Source organism: Oncorhynchus clarkii, chromosome 28 (genome assembly GCF_045791955.1).
Source record: "Oncorhynchus clarkii lewisi isolate Uvic-CL-2024 chromosome 28, UVic_Ocla_1.0, whole genome shotgun sequence".
Lineage (NCBI taxonomy): Eukaryota > Metazoa > Chordata > Actinopteri > Salmoniformes > Salmonidae > Oncorhynchus > Oncorhynchus clarkii.
Window position 1 is genome coordinate 40758456 of NC_092174.1, and position 23276 is coordinate 40781731.

General features: G+C 41.6%; 1 protein-coding gene across 2 annotated transcripts in view; it reads right to left on the reverse strand.

Moving 5' to 3' along the window:
• LOC139387482 (protein kinase C iota type-like) overlaps window positions 1-12676 on the reverse strand; it is a 40737-nt gene extending 28061 nt beyond the window's left edge. The window contains exons 1-2 of one of the 2 annotated variants that reach the window (XM_071133725.1): window positions 12634-12676; window positions 12335-12494 (exon numbers count right to left, since the gene is read on the reverse strand). In XM_071133725.1, the coding sequence (XP_070989826.1) occupies window positions 12335-12414 (80 nt within the window). In that variant the 5' untranslated portion in view covers window positions 12415-12494; window positions 12634-12676. Of the gene's footprint in view, window positions 1-12334 lie in introns of both variants that reach the window. The other variant, XM_071133724.1, reaches the window with a different exon arrangement.
• Between the last annotated feature and the right edge of the window lie 10600 nt (window positions 12677-23276).

The following is a 23276-nucleotide window of genomic DNA, read 5'->3' on the forward strand; positions in this document are numbered from 1 at the left end:
CAGACAGCAGGCTGGGTTTTACAACCATCACACAAACAGCAGGCTGGGTTTTACAACCATCACACAAACAGCAGGCTGGGTTTTACAACCACCAGACAGCAGGCTGAGTTTCACAACCATCACACAGACAGCAGGCTGAGTTTCACAACCACCACACAGACAGCAGGCTGGGTTTCACAACCACCACACAGACAGCAGGCTGGGTTTCACAACCACCACACAGACAGCAGGCTGGGTTTCACAACCACCACACAGACAGCAGGCTGGGTTTCACAACCACCACACAGACAGCAGGCTGGGTTTCACAACCACCACACAGACAGCAGGCTGGGTTTCACAACCACCACACAGACGGGCAGGCTGGGTTTCACAACCACCACACAGACACCAGGCTGGGTTTCACAACCACCACACAGACAGCAGGCTGGGTTTCACAACCACCACACAGACAGCAGGCTGGGTTTCACAACCACCACACAGACAGCAGGCTGGGTTTCACAACCACCACACAGACAGCAGGCTGGGTTTCCCAACCACCACACAGACAGCAAGCTGGGTTTCACAATCATCACACAGACAGCAGGCTGGGTTTTACAACCACACAGACAGGAGGCTGGGTTTCACAACCATCACACAGACAGCAGGCTGAGTTTCACAAACACACAGACATCAGGCGTGGCAGAGAGAGAGACCTGCACTGTTGCCACAAGAAAAGGGCAACCACTGAGATAACAAACACCATTGTAAAAACAACACATAATTATGTTAATGTACAAAAGGGGAAAAAAATAAATGAACTATTTGCACATCATTACAACATTGTACATAGACATGACATTTGAAATGTCCCTATTCCTTTCAAACTTTAGTGACTGACGTTTACTGTTAATTTTGTTTAGTTTATTTCACTTTTTTAAATAATCAATTTCACTTATTTTAGCAATGTAAACGTGTTTCCCCATGCCAATAAAGCCCATTGAATTGAGAGTGGAGTAAAGGCCATCACAGCCAGTCTGACCCCTGAGGGCAGCACCTGTCATCTCACTCTCTTTACTACCATCAAAACAAACCCCCTCTCCAGCCCCAGTCACCATCCCGCTGGGTCTCTTTATAGGGGGACAGTAAAACAGCAGCTCTCACAGAGAGACACCACCCACACTGGCATAGTCAAGGTCATCAGGACAGACAGACATCCACCCAAACAGAACCCATCCTCCTTCCACCAGACTAGAACCCATCCTCCTTCCACGGGACCTATACACCAGACTAGAACCCATCCTCCTTCCACGGGACCTATACACTAGACTAAAACCCGTCCTCCTTCTACAGGGCCTATACACCAGACTAGAACCCATCCTCCTTCCACCAGACTAGAACCCATCCTCCTTCCACGGGGCCTATACACCAGACTAGAACCCATCCTCCTTCCACAGGGCCTATACACCAGACTAGAACCCAACCTCCTTCCACCAGACTAGAACCCACCCTCCTTCCACGGGGCCTATACACCAGACTAGAACCCATCCTCCTTCCACAGGGCCTATACACCAGACTAGAACCCATCCTCCTTCCACCAGACTAGGACCCATCCTCCTTCCACCAGACTAGAACCCATCCTCCTTCCACAGGGCCTATACACCAGACTAGAACCCATCCTCCTTCCACCAGACTAGAACCCGTCCTCCTTCCACCAGACTAGAACCCATCCTCCTTCCACCAGACTAGAACCCATCCTCCTTCCACAGGGCCTATACACCAGACTAGAACCCATCCTCCTTCCACAGGGCCTATACACCAGACTAGAACCCATCCTCCTTCCACCAGACTAGAACCCATCCTCCTTCCACCAGACTAAAACCCATCCTCCTTCCACAGGGCCTATACACCAGACTAGAACCCATCCTCCTTCCACAGGGCCTATACACCAGACTAGGACCCATCCTCCATCCACCAGACTAGAACCCATCCTCCTTCCACCAGACTAGAACCCATCCTCCTTCCACCAGACTAGAACCCATCCTCCTTCCACCAGACTAGAACCCATCCTCCTTCCACAGGGCCTATACACCAGACTAGGACCCATCCTCCTTCCACCAGACTAGAACCCATCCTCCTTCCACCAGACTAGAACCCATCCTCCTTCCACAGGGCCTATACACCAGACTAGAACCCATCCTCCTTCCACAGGGCCTATACACCAGACTAGGACCCACATGATCACGTCGGTCCATATGGAAAAAGGTCAACAAAAAAAAATGTTGCTTTTTTTTAAAACTTTCGGTGCAAAAGATGCACCTCTTTCCCTTCAAATGATCATGACAGTCTGAGTAAGGTCATACAGAAGCTGGAGGTAGAGGTAGTTGAAATACATCAACACTGTGCTATGTAATGCGTGGCAATAAATAATATTGCATAGTACAACAGTGTGTGTGCAGCAATTTCTACCACTTTCCCATGTTGTGGGGTCTAGCCTGCTCCTGGGAAAATGGTTGGATGTGCTAGCTGTAAGCCTATATTACTACTGAAGTGCATAGCCTACTTTAGGTGAGCTCTGTCAACCTCAGAGGTTCTTGGCAGACAGAGAATGGGTTGGTGTCTCCTACATTCCCTCCCCCTCTCTTTTTCTCTCACGTGTTCTCTTGATCCTCCTTCATGTTCCCTCGCATCCTTCTCTCTTCATTCTAGGGTTGTGGTAACACTTTTTGTTATTGTTTTTTGTGTGCATTTTTTAAAACAAAAAGCAGAACAAACTATTTGGTCCTTTAAAAAACCAGGAGTATGTCAAATATTGTGTGATAAGATAAATACATGTGTGTTTCCAACATTAGGGGCTGTTGTTCTTAAGTTAAATCCGCTTCGTGTTTTTGTTTCCTTACCACGATACTAACAAGTATCAATCACACTATACTGGTATCGTACCCAGCCATAATTCTCTTTTTCTATTCCTCCCTCTCTGCATTCTCTCCTTCATTCTCTCCCTCCCCCTCTTTCTCTCTCCATCCTGTTTGTGTTAATTAGTGACAGTACAGGAGAAGGAGTGTTAACCATCATTCTGGTTGGTAGCTACACTTCTACAGGCCTCCTTAGCACCAGAGCCACACACACACACACACACACAGTAGCAACATAGCTAGTGGCTACACACCCACAGAGAGGCAGGGATCAGGGTGAATAGAATGGAGGGTAAGTTTTTTCTAATACCCAAATAACCACGGTTATAAAGACAGACTGCTCAATGATAGGGCCAACTGAATCCTTAGCACCATCGCCACACACACAGTAGCAACATAGCTAGTGGCCACACACACACACACAAACACACTAGCAACATAGCTAGTGGCCACACACACACACACACACACGTTGTTTCTCAAATGAAACCCCATTCATTCAAGCCACACAGTGCTGTTACGACACAGAGTCAGTATCAAGGCCAGCATACTTCATGATGTGACGTCCAGCCAGGAAATCGAACCTTAATTCATTTATTTGTCAGGGACCTTGGTACAACATGCCAATGCACCAGGTAGTCCTGAGCACTAGTGGTTCATTTAAACACCTTGCTTCAATAAGGTGGTTAGAGTGCTGGACTAATAACCGAAAGATTGCAAGTTCGAATCCCCGAGCTGACAAGGTAAAAATCTGTAGCTCTGCCCCTGAACAAGGCAGTAACCCACTGCTCCTAGGAACTAATGCTATAGCCTCAGAAAACTACTGGATACTGCCATGGTTGGTAAAAACAACATGAGAAACTCTAGGCCTGCATGTTCACCTGCCTTGGGGATGGAGACAGGCCTGGTGTTCTGCTGTGGGGATAAGTGGTCGTCTTGTCTTCACCATGACTTTGGCCTGAACCACCTCAGAAGATGAGTGTAACAGATGGATTGTGCGAATACAGTGGCTCGTCACTGGCGAGTAACAGAATAAATGCCATCTGTCCTTGCGCAAAAAGAAATTGGAATTAGTGGTGTTTCACAGTGGGTTTTCGATCCAGAGAAATGTAACTGTGAATATCTGTTATATTTAAAATTATATATATACATTTTTTTACTTGCTTTTCAGCATTCATGGGGCAGCAGGTAGCCTAGTGGTTAGAGTGCTGGACTAATAACCGAAAGGTTGCAAGTTCTAATCCCCGAGCTGGAGCTCTGCCCCTGAACAAGGCAGTTAACCCACTGCTCTCCTAGGCTGTCATTGAAAATAAGAATGTGTTCTTATCAGACTTGCCTAGTTAAATAAAGATTTTTAAAAAATAGGGGTAGTTCATTAGTTAGCCTAGCAGATCAAAAACGCTTCTTATTTTAAATTCTGCTGTGCTTCAGTCAGGGCTCGCTACAAATCATGAATCTAAAAAAACAACATATTACAGTTCCACTTCTCTGCTCGGATTAAATATCTTTGCTCTCGTCATTGGATCACAAGAGCTCTGACTGACGTGTAGGCTACTTTTCTGGCTACATACTTTCAATTAGAAACAGTAGAAATATGATTACCATGCATTGTTTTCAGCAACAACAACAAAATAATATTTTATTGTAAGCTACTTTACTTGTAGCTTACTAGCCAAATAGTGTTGCACTTCTGTTTAGAGGTCGACCGATTAATCGCAATGGCCAATTAATTAGGGCCGATTTTCAAGTTATAACAATCGGTAATCAGCATTTTTGGACACCAATAATGGCCGATTACATTGCACTCCACGAGGAGACTGCGTGGCAGGCTGACTACCTGTTATGCGAGTGCAGCAAGGAGCCAAGGCTAGGTGCTAGCTAGCATTAAACGTATCTTATAAAAACAATCAATCTGAACATAATCACTAGTTAACTACACATGGTTGATGATATTACTAGTTCATCTAGCTCGTCCTGCATTGCATATAATCGATGCATTGCATATAATCGATGCGGTGCCTGTCAATTTATCATTGAATCACAGCTTACTTTGCCAAATGGGTGATTTAACAAGTGCATTCGCGAAAAAAGCACTGTCGTTGTACCAATGTGAACCTATTGATTAACATCAACGCCTTTCTTAAAATCAATACACAGGTATATATTTTTAAACCTGCATGTTTTGTTAATATTGCCTGCTAACATGAATTTCTTTTAACTAGGGAAATTGTGTCACTTCTCTTGCGTTCTGTGCAACAGAGTCAGGGTATATGCAGCAGTTTGGGCCGCCTGGCTTGTTGCGAACTGTGTGAAGACCATTTCATCCTAACAAAGACAGCCAACTTTGCCAAACGGGGGATGATTTAACAAAAGCGCATTTGCCAAAAAAGCACAATCGTTGCACGAATGTACCTAACCATAAACATCAATGCCTTTATTAAAATCAATATATTTTAAAACCTGCATATTTAGTTTAAAAGAATACATGTTAGCAGGCAATATTAACTAGGCAAATTGTGTCACTTCTCTTGCGTTTATTGCACGCAGAGTCAGGGTATATGGAACAGTGTGGGCCACCTGGCTCGTTGCAAACTAATTTGCCAGAATTTTACATAATTATGACATTGAAGGTTGTGCAACGTAACAGCAATATTTAGACTTATGTATGCCATACGTTAGATAAAATACGGAACGGTTCCATATTTCACTGAAAGAATAAACATTTTGTTTTTGAAATTATAGTTTCAGGATTTGACCATATTAATGACCAAAGGCTCGTATTTCTGTGTTTATTATATTATAATTAAGTCTATGATTTGATAGAGCACAGTCTGACTGAGCGGTGGTAGGCAGCAGCATGCTCGTAAGAATTCCTTCAAACAGCACTTTCCTGCTTTTGCAGCTCTTCGCTGTGCTTCAAGCATTGCGCTGTTTATGACTTCAAGCCAATCAACTCCCGAGATTAGGCTGGCAATACTAAAGTAACTATTAGAACATCCAATAGTCAGAGGTATATGAAATACAAATGGTAGAGAGAGAAATAGTCCTATAATAACTACAACCTAAAACTTCTTAACTGGGAATATTGAAGACTCATGTTAAAAGGAACCACCAGCTTTCATATGTTCTGAGCAAGAAACTGAAACGTTAGCTTTCTTACATGGCACATATTGCACTTTTACTTTCTTCTCCAACACTTTGTTTTTGCATTATTTAAACCAATTGAACATGTTTCATTATTTATTTGAGACTAAATTGATTTTATTGATGTATTATATTAATTTAAAAGTTAAAATAAAAGTGCTCATTGAGTATTGTTGTAATTGTCATTATTAAAATATATATATATATATATTTATTTTTTAAATCGGCCGGTATCGACTTTTTTTTTGGTCCTCCAATAATCGGTAACGGTGTTGAAAAATCATAATCGGTTGACCTCTACTTCTGTTGTCATGTGATGAAAACAATTTTCTGCTGAATGTTATGAACTATAGTTCATGCCCCATCTCACTCTATTGAAGAACAAAATAATACTGACTTTCAATATGAAAACATGTTGTTTTTTATGTATGGTCTGTTTTTTGAAAATGCTGATTTCTGAAAACTAAAGTGACCCCTGGATGTATCCTGGCCATGAGTGTAGGTACACCACCCTGGCAACCCCATCTGCTGCTGGGCGGGTAGATCATCGGTCACTCCAGCATGGAGGCAGCACACCTAGGAACATCCATCATCTCTCTGTCACGGTGTTACTGCTGGGAGGCATGGAATCCCACCACCACCCACCCTGCTCCACTGAACTGCTACAGAACCTGCTGTGGTACTCTCTCACACACACACACAACCTTCACCCACAGAGAGGCAGGGATCAGGGTGAATAGAATGGAGGGTAAGGTTGTTCCAATACCCAAATAACCACGGTCATATGGACAGAACGCTCAATGATAAGGTCAACTGAATCATAACATGGTGAGATTGACTATTCCATAAACAGTTCAGCCTAGCTAAGTGCCAGCCCCATTACGAGCAAAACAAATTGACCGCTAACTGTAATTAAATCTAGCAACAAGATTAGGCTACTTGTCAAACAAAAACAATCATAGCATCCAGCAGGGCTAATCAAGATTCAGCACATTGATCCATTTATAAAATTGGCCCTTTGATCCATTCTGAACATATATTTTTTTGAGCCAATAGAATACAATTTTTTTGTTTTTGTTACTATAGTTAACGCTGTGAATCAATATCACCGAATGTACCAGTTACAGCCGATCAGTGCTGCTAACATCAGCCAATCGGAGTTGACTGTACCAGACCACCGCCTCAGCCGAGCTATTTTACAAGCTGGCTAGCAAATTTTACAAACATTTAGCACAGAGAATGTAAGCTGACAAAATGTTCCCTCAACTCAAAAGGAAATAAAAGTGGATGATGATAATCGCTGATTCATAAGTGAGTGGACTGAGAAGTACCTGTTCGTAGAAATTGCAGGAGGGAAGCCTATGTGCCTGCTGTTCACAAGTCCACACCCAACTCTCCAGTTGGTTCAGATGTAGGGCAAAATAAATAAAAAAACAGCCTCATACGAGCAGAGCCAGGTCAATATTAGAGGTCGACCGATTATGATTTTTCAACGCCGATACCGATTATTGGAGGACCAAAACAAGCTGATACCAATTAATCGGAACGATTTTTAAAAATCGATTTATTTATTTGTAATAATGACAATTACAACCATACTGAATGAACATTTATTTTAACTTAATATAATACATCAATCAAATCAATTTAGCCTCAAATAAATAATGAAACATGTTCAATTTTGTTTAAATAATGCAAAAACAAAGTGTTGGAGAAGAAAGTAAAAGTGCAACATGTGCAACATAATAACACAGAAATATGAGCCTTAGGTCATTAATATGGTCAAATCCGGAAACTATCATTTCGAAAATAAAACGTTCATTCTTTCAGTGAAATATGGAACCGTTCCGTATTTTATCCAACGGGTGGCATCCATAAGTCTAAACATTCCTGTTACATTGCACAACCTTCAATGTTATGTCAGAAATACGTAAAATTCTGTCAAATTAGTTTGCAACGAGCCAGACGGCCCACACTGTTGCATATACCCTGACTCTGCGTGCAATGAACACAATTGAAGTGACACAATTTGCCTAGTTAATATGGCCTGCTAACATGCAATTTTAAAACTAAATATGCAGGTTTAAAAATATATACTTCTGTGTATTGATTTCAAGAAAGGCATTGATGTTAATGGTTAGGTACATTCATGCAACGATTATGCTTTTTTCGCAAATGCGCTTTTGTGAAATCATTCCCCACTTGGCGAAGTTTGCTGTCTTTGTTAGGAAGAAATAGTCTTCACAGTTCACAATGGCCCAAACTGCTGCATATACCTGACTCTGTTACACAGAACGCAAGAGAAGTAACACAATTTCCCAAGTTAAAAGAAATTCATGTTAGCAGGCAATATTAACTAAACTATATTAACTATATGCACGTTTAAAATGATATACTTGTGTATTGATTTTAAGAAAGGCGTTGATGTTTATGGTTAGGTACACATTGGTGCAACGACAGAGTTTTTTTCACGAATGCGCTTGTTAAATCACCCATTTGGCGATGTAGGCTATGATTCAATGATAAATTAACAGGCACCGCATCAATTAGGACAAGCTAGATAAACTAGCAATATCATCAACCATGTGTAATCAAGTGATTATGTTAAGATAGATTGTTTTTTTATAAGATCGGTGCAAAGCTAGCATTAAACCTAGCTTAGCACCGTACCTTGGCTCCTTGCTGCACTCGCATAACAGGTAGTCAGCCTGCCACGCAGTCTCCTCATGGAGTGCAATGTAATCGGCCATTATCGGTGTCAAAAAATGCAGATTACCGATTGTTATGAAAACTTGAAAAATTAGTCCCTAATTAAATCCTCTAGTATCCTCTAATAGTGCGATCTGGCTCCACACGGGAAAAGGCTATGCCAGCCTCTCTCCGTGTGGCTTGGACACACATAGGGGAAGGAAAAATAGAGGCCTTTTACAGACACTGAGAATGTAAAAGAGTGCATGCATGCTGGCTGCAGTGAGGAGGTAACCATGGACGACAAGGTGAGAAATCAGATGATCTCATCGATTAAAAATAAACCCGTCGAACACATCAACAGCAAGGAGAATCGAAGTTCTAGCTATGGAAGTTTTTAAACTCTTTTGGGCAGACTGCAAATCTCTGAGGTAAATGTCTCCTGCTGTGGACAAGCCTACTGACATTGAACAGTTGTGCTTATTTGTGAGATTTTTTTTTATGGAGAGTGCTTTCGGGAGGACATGCTCGGCTTCATGCCATTGGAGGGACACACTACTGCTGAGATCCTTTTTTAGAAAATGGTCTCCTTTTTTCAATGAGAATGGACTGGATTAAGTAAGTTAACATGCTTGTCACAGATGACGCTCCGTCTACGGCGAGCAGAGTACAGGGGCCCCTTCTTCCCGCCTATCAGTTCTTTCAACGAAGATGAGATCACTACACTGAGCTTAACTCAGAGGTATGTTAAAAAAAAACACCATGGACTCAGTTTGGCCTATCCTAAACTTTATCCGATTAACATCTGGCTTGCAACATGGCTTGTTTCGTAGTCTGCTGAAAAACATGTCTGTTAAGCATCATGATCTACTTTTACATCATGATGTTAGGTGGCTATGCAAGGGTAATTCTCTCAAGAGAGTATGTGAGTTTAGGGAGGAGATAGCAATCGTGGACAAAAGCAACTACGACAAGAAAACCTGCTGACGTCACGCGACGAGGGTCCCCTACAGCTGGTGTTAGTAGACATGTACGCATCAGCTGATCTGAGGCAGGCGCTTCTGTCTGTGTGAAGTTTTGGACTGGGCATATTATTGCAGAGCAAATACCAAACATAAGAGCATTGGCGTGTTTTTTCTTTTAACAATGTTTTGATCAACATACACATGTGGATCCAGCTTCTCTTACATTCATTCCAGAAAAATTAACACTTGCTCCTCCTTGTCAAACGTGAATCTTCATCACTGCCTGCGGGTTGCCATGACTCCTGCCAAACTTTTCTGATCTTTCCCTAATCTAAACAGTGCAATTTCTCCCATTAGAAGGGAAACACGTGCGTGTGTGTGTGTGTGTGTGTGTGTGTGTGTGGGGGGGGGGGGGGGGAGAGATTGAACTGAATAGATATAGAACAGAATGTGATGCTGGTCAACGGAGATATGCCATGTTTCCTGTGTGTAAAAAAAAATGTATTAAAAAAAGATAAATCCAAGCAAAGATGAATGTATGTACGTACAATACACTGTTATGAGTACAATGTGTTCCATTATTTCAAAACAGTTGATTAAAAATGAAAAAAATGATTACTCTTAAAGTACTTCAAATAAACTTTTAGCAACATGTCATTTAAATAAAAGTGCTTTCTAAGATTCTAATTGTGTATTGTTAAAAAAAAAAAAATCAGTTTTAGGAAGAGTAATCCCATGTAGAAAATATCTGGCTATATTCAAATCTGGCCCCTTTAAAAATATAGTTGAATAGCCCTGGCATAGAGAGTACAGCGGTTGTTGTGGAATAGCCCTGGCATAGAGAGTACAGTGGTTGTTGTGGAATAGCCCTGGCATAGAGAGTACAGTGGTTGTTGTTGAATAGCCCTGGCATAGAGAGTACAGTGGTTGTTGTGGAATAGCCCTGGCATAGAGAGTACAGTGGTTGTTGTGGAATAGCCCTGGCATAGAGAGTACAGTGGTTGTTGTGGAATAGCCCTGGCATAGAGAGTACAGTGGTAGTTGTGGAATAGCCCTGGCATAGAGAGTACAGTGGTAGTTGTGGAATAGCACTGGCATAGAGAGTACAGTTGTAGTTGTGGAATAACCCTGGCATGGAGAGTACAGTGGTTGTTGTGGAATAGCCCTGGCATAGAGGTTACAGTGGTTGTTGTGAGCACTTAAAGCCATTGGTTATCAGGCTATTATGATAGAGCCCTGGTCAAAAGTAGTTCACTATATAGGGAATGGGTGACGCTTGGGACACAAATCAGGCCTTTGTGTTGTGCACTGATGCAGACAGAGAGCTGCTATAAAAGACAGGCACTGCCTACTTACCAAGAGAGAAAAATAATCTCTCTCACTGACCCTAGTTCTCTGTCAACCATTCAACCTACATTCCTCGGGAATCCTGCCTCTGGTTTGGAGGCCAAGTGGCTCTGTGTATTTATGTCAAACTGGCCATTATTATTGGACAGTATGAAAGCATATATAAAGAGCAGAGCCATAGAAACAGTATATTACTGATACAAGGAAGTACAGTAAAAACTGTATATAGGACTGATGGTTAGAATCAGAAATGCGATTCGGATGAGAGCCAACAGGGATGTAGGCCTTGCCTGGATCCAAACTTAATTGTTCTGTTTCAACATGGAGTAAAACATTACTATGCCACTTGGATCCAGGCTAACAGAGAAAAGCTTTTCTCTACTAAAATATTATTGACTTTACCAGTGTTCAGTTACAAATGTATAGAACAGCACATGCTTATATATAGCCTGGTTGCCTTAATAATGAGTGGCATGTCCCTGCACTTGACAAACCAATTAAATGCTTCATACCAGATTCCCCAAATACTTGACATTCCTAGGTGGTCATCTCAGAAATAGTATGGATGTTTTGCTTCCAGAAACAACTCGTGTAAATACCTAGGGACAATAGTCCTGGCTGGGGGGCTATGTAGACTTAGCATGAAATACAACAGGTCTGGCAGAAGTTACTGGTAATACACGTTTGGCAAGTCTCACTCTGGGAAAAAAACACAATCACAGACTCGGCATCACACAAGGAGTGTTAGGCAACATCTGTGTTTGACAAGTGATTTCCATCTTGGAATGCAACTACTGATCACCATTCACTAGCTAGAATATAACCACAAACAGTAACATCTCAAAATAGGCTCTCTAATCTATTACAAATAAATAAAAGGATATTCAATGTAGGTTTTTCATAAAATGCTGTAAAATGGTTCAGTCCAGTTCTAAACACACCAGCTTCAATAGCTGGCTATGAGGATCCTGACAGGAATCAAAACATCCAGCTAACGTTAGCTAGCCTCTAACTAAGTCCAATGTAACTTTAGTTAAGTCATGTCTCAAAACCTGTAGCCATCAAGCCATGAAACAATGGGGGGGGGGGTTCACTTGCTTAAAATAGATTTGAGATAAAGAACTTGTATGCTAAACTAGCAGCTAGCTACATGTCTGGATAGTTCCACCCTGCCTGTCAAGTTTCTCTCTAACGTTACCTGACTAACGATATCTGGCTAATAAAGCCCAAGTTACTAACGAGTCAAATAACGATTTGTTTAATCCCAAAACAAATTGCAAAACCTAACTGTGTACTTACCCTTTGTAGTAAGCTTTTACCCGGACTTGGTAAGGGTTCTCGCCGGGGTGAGACATGCTACTGTCCCGCAACGTCGGCATTATAAACTCTCTGATTCGGACGCTCCGCTCGCCGAAGATGCCTTCCTACTGTGTACCACACCCAAAACCCTCTTCTGTACCTATATCGATAGATAAAATAATTAGCTAGCTGACTAGTTATGGAAACGAACAATTGGCACTTTCTTAATTTCACAAAATTCAGACATAAAATAAGGTAAAAACTTGAAGGAATCCGCCAAACAACACTCCTTAACTTACTACTGTAAAGGCCTCACGGCGGACGAATCCATTAGCGGAATGTAAGAGGGGCAACAAATTACTTCAATCAACAAACTAAACAAAAAAGATACAAAATATTATCTGCGATCAGTGTATATAAAACATATATAATACAAGGCAAATCATGTTAATTTCATATATTATAATGATAGACAATGAGTACATTTTCATTTCAACACCAATACTTTAACATGAATGTGTTCGCCAGCATTCCGATTGTACCAACTGAAATGCGAGGGGGGGATAGACCAGCCTCATACAAACCATCCTGATCGCGGGCTAGACCTTTGTGGGGTCCTTGGGAATTACATTGTATATTGCCATTTCTACATATAATTTAAATTCTAATAAAATATGTGGAAGTTGAAATGGAGTTATTGATATGAAAATCATATTTTGGAAATAGAGATGGGTATTATTTTTGCCAAACAAAACTAGACCTACAGTCATACAGAATCCACGATGATGCATGAATGACAGATACCAGATACCTCTGTTCAACATCAGCATGATTTATGAAGTCTGGAAAACCTGTGGCCTTTTTTTCCCGAGTCTAGTGTCACCTAGTGGACATACAAATACCTAGTATTGCAATAGATACTACCAGTAAAACGTGACATGTTTTGTTTGTTGCATGTTGAATGATTTTGCTTGCATTAATTCTCAAACGCGCCAACAAAAAGACTTAGACACAGAACTATTTGTATATAGGCTTACAAATAAGATACATTGGAGTCTTAGGCTATGGCATGCGCCTTGTTGTTCTCAAATGTGCAATTTATTTGTGAAAGCAGGAAGCCCTTACTATTTTCTACATGGTCATTAAAAACGACGATGTCTTGTAAATTGGACGGTCTGTATGTCTCCTACTCTCGGTCGTCGTCATAGGTCTATACAAACTGTCTGCGCTATTCCTGGCCTAAATCTAAGTTGTTGCCATGGTAACATTTTTTGAGTCTGCAGAAGATCAATTGTGTGTGATTTGTTTTATATCATGGCAGCTACAGGGGCTTAATTATAAAAGCATCTCTGGTCACACAGACAAGACTATATCATCTTGAGGACATGTTAGTCTTTTCTATGATGCACACCGATGGTGCAAAATACTAAATGGTGACTTGAGAGTAGACTGTTTAATGTATTAGGCTAAAAAGCTCTGGCGAAGGCCGTGAGGCCGATACATAAGCTTATTAGATATCAGTGATACTATCAAGAGCAGTGTGCGGTTTCCTTTTCCTTCAAATATATTAGGCTACAAAGTTAATTCAGCAATAAAGGATATGTTGTGTTAAATATTTTAATGTAGGCCTATTTTTTTTTCAAAAGGTAATAAATAATAAATATAGATAATAATAAATATAATTAATTAAGATAATAAAGCAATAAAGATTTAAATGCAATTTGAGCAATTTACAGTAGCCTATATAAATTAGAGGCATTTATTTGTGGGTGTAAAAGCCTCGACGTGGTCTCCAAAATTAGAAATGTTTTTTTTTTAATGAACATTTATTTTTACAGTAAGGACCTCTGCCCTGTTGTGTATGGTCCTCCCACACTGCAGGTGGTGCTGTGTCTAGGTTTTCATTCTGTAGGTTCTAATGCTTGACACGTTTAGAACATGATTGTGACAGTCTGAATCCGCAGGGTTTTGTTCGGCCACTTCGCCAGGAGTCAGGTCTAGTAACAAATCCAGCCAGGTAACAGCGGTGATAGGTGAACGGTTGTGCATGAATATATAGAGCTATTATAGGCAGCCATATAATTGGCAAAGGAATTAGATGATGATGCCCAAACTGAATATATTTCATGTAGACTAATAGATTACATAAAGGAATTGCTATCCGATTTTATTTTGAAATAATGAATACATAAATAATCGTTATGATAAGCTATACATGAGGCGTTCTACAGCCTATGGTTGCCAGGACTGCATATGCAGCGATAAAAGGGGTTGACTATAGCCCAATGCATGAATTACCCAAGTCTAGAAATACATTCTGCACATGATTTAACAACAATTGTTCGTATTGATTTTAAGTTCCATAATGGATTTGATGCATTGTTATCGCTGCATGAAAATGTTTCTAACTTTCACCTTGCAAAGCAGACTTGCTTTTCGTCAGTGCATGGTTGTGGCTATATGGGTTGGAATAATTTGTCCAGCACAAGAAATCCTACACACAGGTGTGAAAATGTAACATTGCACTTCAGGAATTGGAACCTTCTTAATATGTGTGGCAGGTAGCCTAGTGGTTAGAGCGTTGGGCCAGTAACCGAAAGGTTGCTAGCTCGAATCCCCAAGCTGACAAGGTAAAATTCTGTCGTTCTACCCCTGAACAAGGCATCACTGTTCGTAGGCTGTCATTGTACATAGGAATTTGTTCTTTAACTGACTTGCCTAGTTAAATAAAAAAATACCAGCAATCTCGAATGGTCCTTTTTAAGCAAACTGTTTGGATCAAATTAAAGAAGCTACTTTATTTACACAAAATTACATGTAAAATATTTCAAACTAGGCCACTTCATTTTGAGGGTTTGTGTGATTTAAAAAAAAAAATGTTCTTTCAAATTTCCTTCAACAATTCAAATGCTGAAAAAACTTAAATACGGTTGGCTAATAAGGCTATATTTTTCAGATTCTTCCGGTCCTTTTACATGTAGGCTATGAACATGATGAATAGTGAGTAATCAACATGACACCAAATTGCAGTCTTTATCAAATACATTTCAGATCTGATTGCACTTTATTGCATATATTTTAGGCTATAGGCTATTGAATTCAGATTATTTGGAAATGGTAAATGTCAAGGTTATGTGGAGGAAAATCAGGGTGGGGGCTCCCGAGTGGCGCAGCAGTCTAAGGAACTGCATCTCAGTGCTAGAAGCGTCACTACAGAACCTGGTTCGACTGTATCACAACCAGCCGTGATAGGGAGTCCCATAAGGTGGCGCACAATTGGCACAGCGTTGTCCGGGTCAGGGAAGGGTTTGGCCCGGGGTTGACCTTCATTATAAAACAAGATTTTGTTCTTAACTGACTTGCCTAGTTAACTAAAGGTAAAAAAATATATTAAAAAATACTAAAAAGTTTTATATATCATTCAAAAAAATTAACTACACTTATTTGAAAATGCAGCAGATCAAAGGGGAAAAGGCAAACCAACCATATTAATAGGCTAAGCTAGACCTCATTTTAATATTAATAGGCCGAGCTAAGCTAGACCTCATTTTAATATTAATAGGCCGAGCTAAGCTAGACCTCATTTTAATATTAATAGGCCGAGCTAAGCTTGACCTCATTTTAATATTAATAGGCCGAGCTAAGCTAGACCTCATTCTAATATGAATAGGCCGAGATAAGGTTGACCTCATTTTAATATGAATAGGCCAAGATAAGCGAGACCACATTTTAATATTAATAGGCCGAGCTAAGCTAGACCTCATTTTAATATTAATAGGCCGAGCTAAGCTAGACCTCATTTTAATATTAATAGGCCGAGCTAAGCTAGACCTCATTTTAATATTAATAGGCCGAGCTAAGCTTGACCTCATTTTAATATTAATAGGCCGAGCTAAGCTAGACCTCATTCTAATATGAATAGGCCGAGATAAGGTTGACCTCATTTTAATATGAATAGGCCAAGATAAGCGAGACCACATTTTAATATGAATAGGCCGAGATAAGCGAGACCACATTCTAATATGAATAGGCCGAGATAAGGTTGACCTCATGTTAGTAACATTACTAATTTTAATGAGCCAATGTTTCTGATTTGTTATATCTGGGCTGGCCATTGTACTTCAATTAATTAAATAGGACAGTTGAAATGTCAAGTAGGCCTTAACACATACAACAACAGGTCATTCAAATAATATATTCACTTTTGTGACTGCCCCTGGACACTGGTAGAGTATTTGTCTCATAGACAGCCTTCATATCCATATACAGTGGGGAGAACAAGTATTTGATACACTGATGATTTTGCAGGTTTTCCTACTTACAAAGCATGTAGAGGTCTGTAATGTTTATCATAGGTACACTTCAACTGTGAAAGACGGAATCGAAAACAAAAATCCAGAAAATCACATTGTATTTTTAAGTAATTTTTAAGTAATTCATTGTATTTTATAGGCTACAGCTCATTATTATTTGTGTGAGTATGTGTGTTCCGTTTGCACATAGAAATGTAAATTCATATTTTTCTTCAGGTTTTAAGAAATGATTCGGCAGAATGTGCGCACAGGAAACCCTTCGCTTATCAATCTGTAGGTTTATAGCCGCATAGGCTACAAGGCCGACGGGGAGCATGAGGAGAACTCTGTCTTGGTCTAGTCCAGCAATCCTCATCTCATCTGTTAGTTACAGCGATATATGCCCAATCCTCATCTCATCTGTTAGTTACAGCGATATATGCCCAATCCTCATCTCATCTGTTAGTTACAGCGATATATGCCCCATCCTCATCTCATCTGTTAGTTACAGCGATATATGCCCCATCCTCATCTCATCTGTTAGTTACAGCGATATATGCCCAATCCTCATCTCATCTGTTAGTTACAGCGATATATGCCCAATCCTCATCTCATCTGTTAGTTACAGCGATATATGCCCAATCCTCATCTCATCTGTTAGTTACAGCGATATATGCCCAATCCTCATCTCATCTGTTAGTTACAGCGATATATGCCCAATCCTCATCTCATCTGTTAGTTACAGCGATATATGCCCAATCCTCATCTCATCTGTTAGTTACAGCGATATATGCCCAATCCTCATCTCATCTGTTAGTTACAGCGATATATGCCCAATCCTCATCTCATCTGTTAGTTACAGCGATATATGCCCCATCCTCATCTCATCTGTTAGTTACAGCGATATATGCCCAATCCTCATCTCATCTGTTAGTTACAGCGATATATGCCCAATCCTCATCTCATCTGTTAGTTACAGCGATATATGCCCAATCCTCATCTCATCTGTTAGTTACAGCGATATATGCCCCATCCTCATCTCATCTGTTAGTTACAGCGATATATGCCCCATCCTCATCTCATCTGTTAGTTACAGCGATATATGCCCAATCCTCATCTCATCTGTTAGTTACAGCGATATATGCCCAATCCTCATCTCATCTGTTAGTTACAGCGATATATGCCCAATCCTCATCTCATCTGTTAGTTACAGCGATATATGCCCAATCCTCATCTCATCTGTTAGTTACAGCGATATATGCCCAATCCTCATCTCATCTGTTAGTTACAGCGATATATGCCCAATCCTCATCTCATCTGTTAGTTACAGCGATATATGCCCAATCCTCATCTCATCTGTTAGTTACAGCGATATATGCCCAATCCTCATCTCATCTGTTAGTTACAGCGATATATGCCCCATCCTCATCTCATCTGTTAGTTACAGCGATATATGCCCAATCCTCATCTCATCTGTTAGTTACAGGGATATATGCCCAATCCTCATCTCATCTGTTAGTTACAGCGATATATGCCCAATCCTCATCTCATCTGTTAGTTACAGCGATATATGCCCAATCCTCATCTCATCTGTTAGTTACAGCGATATATGCCCAATCCTCATCTCATCTGTTAGTTACAGCGATATATGCCCAATCCTCATCTCATCTGTTAGTTACAGCGATATATGCCCAATCCTCATCTCATCTGTTAGTTACAGCGATATATGCCCAATCCTCATCTCATCTGTTAGTTACAGCGATATATGCCCAATCCTCATCTCATCTGTTAGTTACAGCGATATATGCCCAATCCTCATCTCATCTGTTAGTTACAGCGATATATGCCCAATCCTCATCTCATCTGTTAGTTACAGCGATATATGCCCCATCCTCATCTCATCTGTTAGTTACAGCGATATATGCCCAATCCTCATCTCATCTGTTAGTTACAGCGATATATGCCCAATCCTTATCTCATCTGTTAGTTACAGCGATATATGCCCAATCCTCATCTCATCTGTTAGTTACAGCGATATATGCCCAATCCTCATCTCATCTGTTAGTTACAGCGATATATGCCCAATCCGTCAAGTGTAGGCCGACATTCACTTTAGAACTTTATTCAAAAACAACCGGCTCAAAAATGTTGTCATTTAGATATGCACTTATGGTTAGATTTATTATATGATGAGGCAATTTATGAGCTAAATTACAGTCCCTCTTTTCAGGGATACAGAAGAAGGGAAACATTTTTTTTTTTACTAAAGAAAGTAGGAATCCATATATAAATGTTCTAGTTTCAAAAAAATACATACCATCAAATCCATATCATCAAATCATCATGTTTAGTTACAGAGGTTTTTCTGTATGTTCTGTCCAGTTGGCCCATTGATATAGACAATAGTGTTACCAGAGTGATGGACTGACAGAGCCCTGAGGAGACAGAGGAGGAGGGAAGAGAAAGAGGAGAGACCAATGGGACTACTGTCACTGCACCACAGGAGTTACCACGGTTACCACCAATGCCACCACATCGGTGGTCATCACTATTACAAAGGCAGCCAGCCATGCCCCTCCCACCTCTCTGGGCACCACCCCCACAGAAAGACAGGTTGTTAAGGTACGAGGGGAGGAAGCCAGAGGAGACAGGAAGCCAGAGAGGACCGTTTCTGTCAGTGTGTTAAATTAAACGACATTTATTGGATATTTCAAACTTTTTTAACAAATCAAAAACTGAAAAATTGGGCGTGCAAAATTATTCAGCCCCCTTAAGTTAATACTTTGTAGCGCCACCTTTTGCTGCGATTACAGCTGTAAGTCGCTTGGGGTATGTCTCTATCAGTTTTGCACATCGAGAGACTGACATTTTTTCCCATTCCTCCTTGCAAAACAGCTCGAGCTCAGTGAGGTTGGATGGAGAGCATTTGTGAACAGCAGTTTTCAGTTCTTTCCACAGATTCTCGATTTGATTCAGGTCTGGACTTTGACTTGGCCATTCTAACACCTGGATATGTTTATTTTTGAACCATTCCATTGTAGATTTTGCTTTATGTTTTGGATCATTGTCTTGTTGGAAGACAAATCTCCGTCCCAGTCTCAGGTCTTTTGCAGACTCCATCAGGTTTTCTTCCAGAATGGTCCTGTATTTGGCTCCATCCATCTTCCCATCAATTTTAACCATCTTCCCTGTCCCTGCTGAAGAAAAGCAGGCCCAAACCATGATGCTGCCACCACCACGTTTGACAGTGGGGATGGTGTGTTCAGCTGTGTTGCTTTTACGCCAAACATAACGTTTTGCATTGTTGCCAAAAAGTTCAATTTTGGTTTCATCTGACCAGAGCACCTTCTTCCACATGTTTGGTGTGTCTCCCAGGTGGCTTGTGGCAAACTTTAAACGACACTTTTTATGGATATCTTTAAGAAATGGCTTTCTTCTTGCCACTCTTCCATAAAGGCCAGATTTGTGCAATATACGACTGATTGTTGTCCTATGGACAGAGTCTCCCACCTCAGCTGTAGATCTCTGCAGTTCATCCAGAGTGATCATGGGCCTCTTGGCTGCATCTCTGATCAGTCTTCTCCTTGTATGAGCTGAAAGTTTAGAGGGACGGCCAGGTCTTGGTAGATTTGCAGTGGTCTGATACTCCTTCCATTTCAATATTATCACTTGCACAGTGCTCATTGGGATGTTTAAAGCTTGGTAAATCTTTTTGTATCCAAATCCGACTTTAAACTTCTTCACAACAGTATCTCGGACCTGCCTGGTGTGTTCCTTGTTCTTCATGATGCTCTCTGCGCTTTTAACAGACCTCTGAGACTATCACAGTGCTGGTGCATTTATACGGAGACTTGATTACACACAGGTGGATTGTATTTATCATCATTAGTCATTTAGGTCAACAATGGATCATTCAGAGATCCTCACTGAACTTCTGGAGAGAGTTTGCTGCACTGAAAGTAAAGGGGCTGAATAATTTTGCATGCCCAATTTTTCAGTTTTTGATTTGTTAAAAAAGTTTGAAATATCCAATAAATGTCGTTCCACTTCATGATTGTGTCCCACTTGTTGTTGATTCTTCACAAAAAAATACAGTTTTATATCTTTATGTTTGAAGCCTGAAATGTGGCAAAAGGTCGCAAAGTTCAAGGGGGCCGAATACTTTCGCAAGGCACTGTATCTGATCTACCTACGAAACCCCAAACTGTTGTGCCTCTAAAGCATTATATGGGGAAATGTCTGATCGTGATCATGTTACTTCCACTGCAGGTGAAGTGGCCCTACGGCTCTGCTGAGGTCCAGAGAAGGTTGAGGGGGAAGAGGAGGAAGAAGAGCCCCTTGTCCCCATGATCACCAGGCTGCATCGGCATGAAGAGAGGGAGAGAAGATGACAGAGAGAGGGAGGGAGCAGGGAGGGGAGAGGAGCAGGGAGGGGAGAGGAGAGGAAGAGAGGAGGAGGAAGGGGAGAGGAGGAGAGACGTTAAGTCCCTCTTATGGACAGATCGCAGGAAAATACTGTAGTGAAAATCCAACACAGTGTAGAACAAGTCTGCTCCTACATCAACTCTCTACCAGGTATCTTTATGCTGCTGGAGCCAAGACTGTAATGGATTCACATATCTTATACAATATGCCTGGGGCCTGGAGTTTTTCCCTCTCGGGTCACAACTCCTCTCTCTCCACCTTCCTCATTTGTCCCCCCTCTCTCTCCTCCTCCTCCTCCAGGTAGGCGGGACATATCCAACGAGTTACGTTCCCAGGAGATTGACGGCCAGGCCCTCCTATTGCTGACAGAGAACCACTTGATGACAGCTATGAATATCAAAACTAGGCCCCGCCCTCAAACTCAGTGCCCACATCAACTCTCTGAGGGAACCATGAGCACAGGAAATGAGCATCTCAAATGGCACCCTATATAGTGCACTACTGTTGACCAGGGCTTTATCTGGTCAAAAGTAGTGCACTATATAGGAGATAGGGTGCCATTTGGTATGCGATCGAGAGGAACACCCTTTTTGGACTTTAGAGACATTGGATTCCAGGAGGATTTGAGACACACACTGGCTCTCCGCCTTTCAACTCAGGGAGAAGCAGCTAATAAACTGTTTTTCATCAGTGTATCGCCATAGTGATTGTAGCAATACGGAATTTTCTGTGTATTACATTGAAAGCACTGTACATGATGTTAAAAACTTAATTATATTGAAATGATTTGCCAAAATGTAGGTAGACTTTGAAGGCTGTTTACCAAGCCTGAGACGAGTTGGTATTTTACAATGACAAAGATTGACTGAAGTTGCATGAGGATATCCACCAAGAACACCCGTGGCATAGCAACCAGGAAGTGCCTTGTGAATTCCATGATTGATGAGACATTAGACAAGCAACATATTTTTTTGTACTTATAAATACACTGCTCAAAAAAATAAAAGGAACACTAAAATAACATCCTAGATCTGAATGAATGAAATATTCTTATTAAATACTTTTTTCTTTACATAGTTGAATGTGCTGACAACAAAATCACACAACATTTACACACAAATATACCAACCCATGGAGGTCTGGATTTGGAGTCACACTCAAAATTAAAGTGGAAAACCACACTACAGGCTGATCCAACTTTGATGTAATGTCCTTAAAACAAGTCAAAATGAGGCTCAGTAGTGTGTGTGGCCTCCACGTGCCTGTATGACCTCCCTACAACGCCTGGGCATGGTCCTGATGAGGTGGCGGATGGTCTTCTGAGGGACCTCCTCCCAGACCTGGACTAAAGCATCCACCAACTCCTGGACAGTCTGTGGTGCAACGTGGTGTTGGTGGATGGAGCGAGACATGATGTCCCAGATGTGCTCAATTGGATACAGGTCTGGGGAACGGGCGGGCCAGTCCATAGCATCAATGCCTTCCTCTTGCAGGAACTGCTGACACACTCCAGCCACATGAGGTCTTGCATTGTCTTGCATTAGGAGGAACCCAGGGCCAACCACACCAGCATATGGTCTCACAAGGGGTCTGAGGATCTCATCTTGGTACCTAATGGCAGTCAGGCTACCTCTGGCAAGCACATGGAGCACAAAGAAATGCCACCCCACACCATGACTGACCCACCGCCAAACCGGTCATGCTGGAGGATGTTGCAGGCAGCAGAACGTTCTCCACGGCGTCTCCAGACTGTCACGTCTGTCACGTGCTCAGTGTGAACCTGCTTTCATCTGTGAAGAGCACAGGGCGCCAGTGGCGAATTTGCCAATCTTGGTGTTCTCTGGCAAATGCCAAACGTCCTGCACGGTGTTGGGCTGTAAGCACAACCCCCACCTGTGGACGTCGTGCCCTCATACCACCCTCATGGAGTCTGTTTCTGACCGTTTGAGCAGACACATGCACATTTGTGGCCTGCTGGAGGTCATTTTGCAGGGCTCTGGCAGTGCTCCTCCTTGCACAAAGGCGGAGGTAGCGGTCCTGCTGCTGGGTTGTTGCCCTCCTACGGCCTCCTCCACGTCTCCTGATGTACTGGCCTGTCTCCTGGTAGCGCCTCCATGCTCTGGACACTACGCTGACAGACACAGCAAACCTTCTTGCCACATCTCGCATTGATGTGCCATCCTGGATGAGCTGCACTACCTGAGCCACTTGTGTGGGTTGTAGAC